Source organism: Vitis riparia, chromosome 4 (assembly GCF_004353265.1).
Source record: "Vitis riparia cultivar Riparia Gloire de Montpellier isolate 1030 chromosome 4, EGFV_Vit.rip_1.0, whole genome shotgun sequence".
Classification (NCBI taxonomy): Eukaryota; Viridiplantae; Streptophyta; class Magnoliopsida; order Vitales; family Vitaceae; genus Vitis; species Vitis riparia.
Genome location: NC_048434.1, coordinates 8,463,432 through 8,473,530, shown reverse-complemented (window position 1 = coordinate 8,473,530; position 10,099 = coordinate 8,463,432). Strand labels below are relative to the sequence as shown.

Sequence of the window (10,099 nt, the reverse complement as noted above, 5' to 3'; positions counted from 1 at the left end):
TCCTAAAATGCAAAATGAACCTATCCTTCCCCATGCAAAAAATAAAATAAAAAAATGTTTCCCTCAAACAAAAGCTAAATGGACCACTTAAACTTCTAAAAACAAACCTTTAAGCTAAAAATAAAGAAATAAATATAAAATATAAAAACCAAAATCAAAGAAAAAACTCATTATAAAAAGACGAAAACTCCTAAACTAAGCCCAGGGGCTACTAAAAAACACACTATGAATCCATAAAAATTTCTCTAAATGGTCTCTAAAAGTGGCCCAAAAATAGTGACAAGGTGAGTAATAGTCCACCATGGGTACGATCAATGGCTAAAGAGAAGGTGATTCTACGTGCATACTAAAAGGAAGTATAAGGTGAGGGAAAACAATCATGAAATAGAATGTGCTAATGAGGACAAAATGGAGGGTCTACAATCGGATTGTTACTTGTACCTCGGTTAAGAAAGCTTAGGACATCCTCTAAGTGCCTCAGGAAGAAACCAATGTCGTTAAAGTGTCCAAACTTCAAATGTTGACTTCTAGGTTTGAGATAATTAGAATGGAAGATCATGAGAATTTTGGGGAGTTTCATACAAAATTGATGGACATTGTAAATTTTAGCTTTATTCTAGGTGAACCCATCCCTAACTCTAAAGTGGTTACAAAGATTTTAAGATCTCTTCTGAAAAGATTTAGAACAAAGATCACCACCATTGAAGAGTTCAAGGATGTGGATTCATTAAAGATGGATGAACTTGTAGCTTCTCTCCAAACATTTGAGATGAACCTTAGATCACCTAGGAAAGCTATGGGAGTTGCTTTGAATGCTATTAAAAAAGGGTTCCTAAGTTCCAAAAGTGAAGATCATGAGAAAATGTCACAAGGAGAATTTACAAGGTTTGCTAAAGAAATTCAAGAAATACATGAAATTAAAAAAAAAAAAAAAAACTAAGAAGGAATTAAACGATGGTACAAAATAGAGAAACTCAATTAGAAAAGAGAGAAATCTGGAGAAATGTGTGAAAAAAAAAGGACTTTGAAATTGAGTGTTTTAAATGTGGGAGAAAGGGTCACCATGTATTTGAACTTCCTTCAAAGAAGAATAATAAAAAAACCATGCAACTCACTTAGAGTGACTCAGAATCATGTCAAATAAGTGAAAAGAATCCAATGAAAGTCAAGAATGTGCTGATTTATAGCCTTTGTTGCAAGTGTCAATGAGAAACCTCTCTTAAAAGAAACTTCAAGTGAGTTAAATGAGTCAAGTGACTCCAATGATGATGACATAAGTTTTAATACAACATATGAGACTTTGTATAAGAAGTGCTTGAGCCTTAAACAAGAACAAGTCAATTGTAAGGTTTTTAAGAAGATTTTAACCAATGAGATTGATGTTTTAAAGGAGGAAGGGGGAGGCTTTGCTTGATAAAATTGTTTTTCTTGAAAATGAACATTTGGAAGTGAAGAAAAAGTGTGATGTATTGAAGAATGAAAATCAAATGTTCAAGGATGAGTTAAGTTTTAGGAAGGAAGAGTCATACCCTAGCTCTAAGAGACTTAATGATTTGATCAAGTCTCTTCGGAAGAGTCACATCCTAAGAAAACTCATTCTAAAATCAAGTTTCATTGCACTCATTGTGTAAAAATAGCACACTTTTGATAGATGTTATGCAAGATTGTTTGATAATTTTCAAAAGAAATTAAACAACCTAATGAATGAATATGATACATTGAAGAATATGTTGTTGAATGAGAATAAGAGAGTGTCTAAAAAAAGCTCAAAGATCCCTCATAATAGTGAGTTGAGAAGGAGCACTTCAAATGAAAAGAAGAAAGTTTCAAATGTCAAACAAATTTGGGTGAAAAATAATGAGCTTGAGTGTCTTGTTGTCCATACTGCACTTAAAGCTAGTGAATCACACTCATGGTATCTTAATAGTGGATGTTTGCGTCATATGACTAGGAATAAATCTTTGTTCACTTCATTCAATGAATTTGATAGAGGAAATGTTACATTTGGAGATAGTAATATGGATAAAAGTGAAATACAAAGGTACCATTTTTGTTCCCGGTATTCCTAATCTTGAAAAGGTCTTATATGTGGAAGGTTTAAAAGCTAACTTAATTAGCTTAAGCCAAATATGTGAGAATGAGTTCAATGTCCAATTTTCACAAAAGTTATGCAAGGTGTTTGATTTGAATGGTGTATGCGTGATGATTGGCTTGAGAACTTGTGATAATTGCTATGTTGTTAGTAAAAAAATCTCCTTCATCCTCTTCTCTTATGCGTGGAAGTTCTAAAGTTACATGTGTTGATCTCTTATTGCAACATAGATTGTTTCAAAATGAAAAGGAGCTTTCCATTGCAAATGTTAGGATTGATAGGGGGAGGAAATTTGATGATGCCAATATTATTGATAGGTCAAAGAACCATGTTCTTTATTCTAGATCAAAACATATGGACATTAAACATTACTTCATTCAAGACTTCGTAGAAGACAAAGTTGTTTTATTAGAGTTTTTCCCTATAGAGAGTCAAATTGCTAACATTCTAACTAAACCTTTATACGTTTCTAGGTTTTGATCACTTAGGATCTAAATAGGTTTATGGGCTCTCAATTGACTGCCTCTAAGACTTGTCTACAACATTCTTTTTGCATATCTTTGAGTCATAGATGTCTTCCCAAGTTCCAAAGTATCATCATGGTGGTGTTCCTTTTGTCTTGGTTCTTTTCTTTGTTTTTTTTATTTTTTTATCATGATTGATAAGTTCATGTGAGTGACATACTTGTTCTTTTTGTATAAGAGTTATATTGACTTGTAATGATCTTAAAAGCCTTAAGATGTATTTATTTCCATGGGTTGATTGATGAGAATGATATTGACTCTTTTTCTATTTTGATTTGCTTAGATAAACTACAAAAGATTAATAGCATATTTTCTAAGTGAGTAAAAGTTTGATGTTGGACCTTATGGTTGCATAAAAGGCGAGTAATGGTCTTTAAAATACAGGTTTATGTCCTATCTAATGTGTCTTGAAGAGTGAGTAAAGTTACCTGGAATCTCCTTGAGTATTTGAAATTATTCTTCCTTGATTGTTTGCTCTCTCTTTTAGTAAAACCAATATATATATATATAGATTATTTTCCCGGAATGGTTATGGTGCTTTGGCAATGTTTCAAGTGTAAAAAAATATCTATTGCAAAATTGGGACATCCACTAGGTTGTAAAGGCCACCTTAGTGATCCTCAAGTCAAAAAATTTATCCTAAGTTTGTAACCCATGTTTGTGTAATCATCTATATGTTAAATGAGAAAAGCAAGTGAATTATGTGTTTTGAAGGAATGTGAAAAGGTTGTGTTAAACAGAAATCTGGCCAAGAGATGTGCAAATTGACTTCAAGAATGTAATCTTAAATTTCTCTAGGTGTGGATATGTGTTCTTGAAAATAATTTTTGGTTCTAGGATAGGTAGTCTTATAGGTAGAAATTAATTAGCATTCCCACTATTTATAGATTCATGACTGAGTCTTCTTTGAGCTTGAACTTTCTTAGTAGATTGTTAATAATAATTTGTTTTTTATCTATGCATATGATAAATTGGTAGGATGTCACACTCTCATTGCTTATTTTTTTCGCCTCCTTATAATCTCTTGATAGCATATTTTATCAATATGTATCAATTTTAGCTCAATGTTGGAAGATCAATGTGTCATTCCATGTTTCTCAGCTTTGTTGGATCATTGCTTATTCATTGTAATTCATTTTGGTATCTTTCATGTGGTCATCTATCAAATTTTTTCCTAATTCATTTTTGTGTTGGATGTGGATCGCTTTGTTCTGGGGCCAAATCGATCAATTGTGCACACAGTATTTTGGCCAAGATCTCATGAACAAAATGTGGGTCGATCCACCAAGATCAATGCAACTCACTCCCACATTTCTTACCTACACTTGCCCGTTTTTTCTCATCTACTCTTTTCAAGCCTGTGTTATTATCTTTTATCGATAGCACATGAACAAAATGCAGATCGATCTAACAAGATCAATATCACTTCTAGGTTCTTGGTGAAAATTCCTATTTTAACCTTGGTTCTATGAGTTATCCATGGGTGTCTAAGTGGTCAAATTGAATTTGCCTCATATATTAAAAAAAAAATAAATAAATAAAAAACAATTTGCAATTTGAAAAAGTCAAAATCCCAAATCCTATAGCTACAGTGCTACTTTTTCATGAAATATTCCACATTTGTGGATAATGGTTCCACTGGCTTAAATTACAAAAGGAAAATGAATGAGTCATTCACAGCTGCTACTTGAGGCGGTATCATTTGCACTTGATTTATATTAGCAAGATTAATCAAATATCAAATACTACTGTGGAGATGTCTGCCTATTTGGACTGAATGGATCACCATATTCAGAAGAAGGTGTTTCTTGGCCTCTGAAGAAAGCAAAATTACTCTCTGTTTGGATGGAAAGGCTTGATGGACTTGGGGGGCAGTTGGTAGCTGGCGAGGCTGTATCTGCATCCATACCATTGATGCCACTTCTGTCTACCATTTCACTTTTTCTGAAAGTATGCGAGCTGGGATCTTTCTGGTCAAAGCGTGTTGCCATGGCTTTAATTTTTCTCCATGCTGAAGCTGGGGTATCCAGATTCATCAGGGCATCTCTATTTTCGTAAAGGAAGGTGGCGATGCAGAGGATGAAAGCTACAAATGAAGCGACTCCAGCAATGAGGAATAGGCCCCAAAAGCTATTAAGACCAATGCTGTTTGAAGAAACTGAGCTGGTGAGGTCTGGACAACTGGGTGTTTGCCCAAACCATGCTCTTTCAAATTGAACCATTTTAGCTCCCTCAGTCACGTTTAAGACTTGCTTTGAAACATCAGGTACAAGAGGTGATCGCTTTGGGAAGACCTGAAAATTTACAAAATAAGAAACCAAGTACAGTTTGAAAATTTATGCACAAGTACGTGGGAGAGACTCACAAATCCAAACCCATCGAACTTGTAAGTTGGTTGAACTGCAGTGTATTTGGAGCAATATTTTGCAAGGAAAAGCTTCATGTAAGGGATTTCCTCAAAAGCAGCGGCAATTCCACCATCTGAACTCCTGTTTGAAAATAATTCATCCAGTTCTTCTGGAGACTCATAGATTACAAGCTTGGTTTCGTCAAATTTCATCCACTTCAAGAATTCATAAACAAAAGAGCCCTTTTGGTAACCCACACGCTCCCCATTCTTTATGAGCTCATTTATGTCTGTGATAGTTGGCTTGAGCTGTTGAACTGTTAACATTGAAGTCAAGCTGGCTGTGTAACTTTGAGTGAGAATCAGCACCACAAAAAACCATATGATCACCACGAACCGAGCCAAGTTACTCACAATTCTCTCCTCTGTGAACATAGTTTAAGAATGGAAAGGAAAATCAACTTCAGAACATCAATATAAAAAATATAATTTTTGAAACATAAAAATATATCCTGAAATGCACTTTCATATATATCATATGGAATGTCAATATATTAATAGTTGGTTTCAGCTTTTTGAGAGTTATCATATGGCCACATGGAAATTCTGCAACTTATTAATAAGATGTATGCTCAATATGCAATGTTTTCAAATACTACCATGGTGTTTTTTCATTGCTATGCATATTCAAGGAGGTAGAAGAGCAATTACTCTGGGCAAACACCATTGTCGAGAATGAAAACCAGAGGATCGTGCCAACTTGATTTGAACGAGGCCCTCTGAAATCTTCATTTATACGATGTTCCAGAACCCAAATCACAAAACCAATGAAGACAAAGAAACAAGCGCTTGTCACCCAAAGGTCCCAAGTCAGAGGCTTCAAGAAAACCCATGCATTTTTACTTCTTTTATCTATAATGGGCACAATCATTGACACCCCAGATTCTGTATAAGGCAGCGTAAAGTCTACATATAAGGACCTGTTCGCTACGATAGTAGTATCTCCCACAACAGCATCATACTTCTGTTCACAATAGAATTTTGGACCAATCTGTTAATACATTTCGTTGGAAAATTTCTGATTCAATCGTCTTCTATGCACACAAAGAATGACATGAGAGGATTGCAGTTGGTTTTATAATTGGAATTAAGCTAGAGTCACCTCTATCTGCTTGGAAATCTAAGGAATTCATGAACTGACCTGAAGATATACTTGATATATCAAATCATCGTAATTGCCAGCGGGCTTCCCATCAGGGGTCTCGAAGGGAATGTACTCGTAAGGAACAGCATATGGCAATGCCGCCATCACAGCATCGAAGATAGCTATGCAGTATCCAGTGACCTTCGTAGCGTTAGTGATAGGATCTCTTGTCACCTTTACAAATTCACTAAAACCCTCCTTCACTGGTACTCCTATTCTCAAGGACTTCTTGCCGTTTGTGGGAAGCACCCAACCTTTAGGAACTGAAGGAGATTCTCCTGGCCATATGATGGTTCTTAGATCAGCCTTATTAGTAGAATTTGAATTTCTTACAATTCCATTCTCCGGTGTCCAAAGTGCTACCCCTCTTTCCCCCTTACCAATCACATTGACTATCTGAAAGGCTGATGAATGTAGTTGCCCATCAACAATTTGAAAATCTCCACTGAGGCCTCTGAATCTAGTACTTACAAGCGATTGGAGAAGATATGGACCCGTTTGGGAGACTTGTATAGTCCCAAGATCGGTTGAATTCCTGGAAATATTAGAATTTTGGAAGCTGAAGTTTGTTGCCCCAAGTTGTTCAACTGCCATGGCTAGCCCAGAAGCTGCATCATAAGCCCAGAGGCCAAATATGTTCAGCTCAAAGCTTTCATTGGTTGGATATTGATTTTGGATTGTCCTTTTCCATCTGATTTTAAAACTTTCAAGCTCTTTAGATCTGGGAACATGAGGCTTTACACCCAACACCCCTTGCATCGAGTCAATGACTGACTCATCCAAAGTACTCAAGATATCAGTCATCCCATCAGTCAGTATCCAAACATAGCCTTCATCCATCATTCCGACCTCATTTGCTTTGGTGAAAAGCAGAGGACCAAGAGGTGTGAACATGTGTACAATGAAAACTCTGGTTGACATTGTCATCAGCTTGTAAAGTTCTTTGACTATTTGATCATCAGTGGCTAATGGAGGAATGACGCACCTGTAGGTGATACGGGTGTCAATCTCTTGCAAGGCATCGGTAAGATATGGTATAACGCCATTACCATACTCGTTGTCCACGTAAATAAGCACAACTTCTCTCCATCCAAAGGCTTGGACAATTGCCCTTATTGCTGGTACTTGAGCTGAGTCATTTAGGGTGGCTCGGATAAAATATTGACTCTGAAGTGAAGAAAGAGAAGGGCTTGTTGCAGAAAATGAAATGATGGGCACATGAGCTTTGTCTCCGAGACCAATCACGAAGTTGGCCTGCATGGAAGATGCCGGTCCTATGATGGCTTGAACTTCCTCATTTTGCAACAAGTCTAGAGCTGAATTTCACAGGAGGTTGGAAACATAATCACATACTTTATCAAATTTAAAGATTCCAAAGTTTCATTAAATTTGGAGTATATTATTAGCAATTAAACAAGGTACAAATAGGGAAACTCATCCTCTTGGTTGCATGAATAAAAGAACCAAGTTATTAACGAATCCTCAATGTTGATATTGTAATTGAGACGTAATAGTACATATTTTCTTGAAGAGCTAGCTTTTCTACCTGGCTATCGTTTCCACTGTACCAAACAGGATCACAGAATCTGCATCCCAAGCAACTGATATCTCATTTTGATTAATACTTCCCATTCGAATATTCTCATGGCTGTTGGCCACAATACCGGAGTTGACTTTTAAGAAACACAGGAAAACTTATGAAGACTTTTTGCATAATCTTTGATTGCAATTTGTAGACACTCTTAATTTGCCATCTTCTATGGATATGATTGTGTGGTTAAATATGAGGACTCTTTGTCCTCGACAACTTTAATTAATAGCTTTACTGCTTCTTTTACCATGTTAGAATGGCTGTAAATGTCAACAGACAGAAGAAGAAATGTAAATAAAAAATATAGATTTTTTTTTTCTTTTGCCAATAAGGCGATCATTGAAAAAAAACTCTATGTTAGCTAAATAATCTTTTTTCTTTTTTCTTTTTTTTTTTTACTGGTAAATCCAGTTATAGGTCTCAGTTATGTGATCTCTAACAGATAAAAAAAACCCAAATATCATATGTTTCTGTCTTTTGAGAGATATACTCAACATAAGTATCAAAAAATGGGAAATGCTTCTCTTCTATACAATATTTTCTTTATCACCTTCTCAGTTGTTCACATTTTTTTTTTCCTCTTCTTTCTAATCACCATCAATCAACACATAAGGTGGTAAAAGAGCATAATAAAATAGCATCTCTTGTTTTAGAAGTACTGCATATCAAGTTTAGTTAACCATGGATTCAAGATGTGCTTCCATTTTTCATTAATCATTATTTGTGAGTGATCTGTGTGAGTGTATTGAGAGAGAGAGAGAGAGAGAGAGAGAGAGAGAGAGAGAGAGAGAGAGAGAGAGTACCGGCCGCAGCTGCATCAACGACATCTCTTTTGGAGTCTCTAATTTCCGGAACCAGCCTAGTCTTGTAGTGCCCATGAGAGGCATAGAAGTCTGACAGTGCCATGGAGATGCAGCTCAATCCCATCTTCCCTAACCATGTATCCATATCGAGAACCACTCCCACTTTAACTGGAATGGTTGTGTTCTGTGACATGGCCGTCTCTGTGAAGAAAATCCAGAGAGAGAGACAGCAGAAGAGATATAAAACAAGTTGGGTAAGGTTCTTTCTCATCCTTCAACTTTTTTTGGGGACGCTTTAGGATTCATAATGTGGAGGGAGAGAGATTATTTATAGCATTTAGACTGTGCGAAGTAGGAATCAGAAGCCTTGAAGAAAGACTCCTCAACAGGGTAAGCGAAAGGGACCCAACTGGACCTTTGTGAAAACAAGGCAGCTATATAATATTTAGCCTTGTTTGTAGGGTGTAAACTGCATCACTGTTAGAGACAGCATTTTTCTTATTTAATTTGTTCACCTTGACCAAATCAAACTATGTCACTCTTACGCTGTAACTTGGACTGGTTAAACCCAACCCAACCCATCCCATATGGAAACTAACCCCATTTTGGACGGGTTTGGATACAGTAAGAAGAAACTTCTATGCACAAACCAAAAACTATGTCATATAATTTTTGTCTTTGTTTGTTTGTTTTTCTTCCTTTTTTTCTACCGCCCATCCCAATCAACTTAACCTAATCGAACCCAAATTTGAACTTTTTTTTTTCTCTGCGCAATCCAACTTGGACATTGAGTTGATGGATATGATTTATTCTTGCATTGACTCTATTAAAAGACTATGCTCTTTGTACCACCAAACTCCTAAAGAAACTCACACTGAATCCTATCAAACTAACTGATAATAAAATAATGGATGTTGTCACTTTTAATCAAGGCTTTGGCAATAAAGAATTCCACCACTTGCCCAATACACCTGTTATCAATAAATAATGGCAAAAATTTTATTTTGAATAGATTCTCCAAATAAATTATATTTTGTATTAAGAGACTATGCATCACCGTCGGTTGACTTTTAAAAACATGCATAATAACAACAATTTTATAAGGGCAATATATTTGTGCAATAGCAATTTAAAAAAAAAATTGTGAAAGTGTTCTTATTTTTTAAAAGATTAGCACAAAATTTTTTTAAAAAATTGAGTGATAAAGGATTATTAGAAGAAAGAGAAAAATGTTATGAACACAAATTATCGAATAAATCAATATAATGATTTGATATAGTTCAATAATTCAATTTATTTTACTAAATATATTTGAGAAAATATTTTAAAATAAAAGGTTAAAAATAACATTATGTTTATGAGTTCAAAACACTTCAAAGCTCTTTTTTTCAAAACACGTTGATTCAAAGGTTTCATTTGGTTACGCCTTTTGTAATACTCTATATTAAAAATAAAAAAATAATAATTTTTAAAAATGATTTAAAAAATTAAGGTATTTAAATTTTAAAAATAGTTTTAAAAACATAAGTTACCTCTAT

General features: G+C 35.0%; 1 protein-coding gene across 1 annotated transcript; it reads right to left on the bottom strand.

Annotated features, from left to right (window-relative positions):
* Positions 1-4,171: 4,171 nt before the first annotated feature.
* LOC117912467 (glutamate receptor 2.7-like) lies at positions 4,172-8,840 on the bottom strand. The gene is made up of 5 exons (XM_034827047.1): positions 8,562-8,840; positions 6,165-7,483; positions 5,675-5,987; positions 4,982-5,388; positions 4,172-4,910 (listed from the first exon to the last, which is right to left on the bottom strand). The coding sequence occupies exons 1-5, from the start codon at positions 8,830-8,832 to the stop codon at positions 4,362-4,364; spliced, it is 2,859 nt and encodes a 952-aa protein (XP_034682938.1). The 5' UTR covers positions 8,833-8,840; the 3' UTR covers positions 4,172-4,361.
* Between the last annotated feature and the right edge of the window lie 1,259 nt (positions 8,841-10,099).

What these genes read in the sequence shown, in the direction of transcription:
- LOC117912467 (XM_034827047.1), bottom strand. Translation starts at nt 8,832, where the DNA reads ATGAGAAAGAACCTTACCCAACTTGTTTTATATCTCTTCTGCTGTCTC. An exon ending in TATATCAAGTATATCTTCAG is followed by an intron (nt 5,988 to 6,164) that starts GTCAGTTCATGA and finishes TATTGTGAACAG; the next exon opens with AAGTATGATGCTGTTGTGGG. An exon ending in GACAATGGTGTTTGCCCAGA is followed by an intron (nt 5,389 to 5,674) that starts GTAATTGCTCTT and finishes CTATGTTCACAG; the next exon opens with AGGAGAGAATTGTGAGTAAC.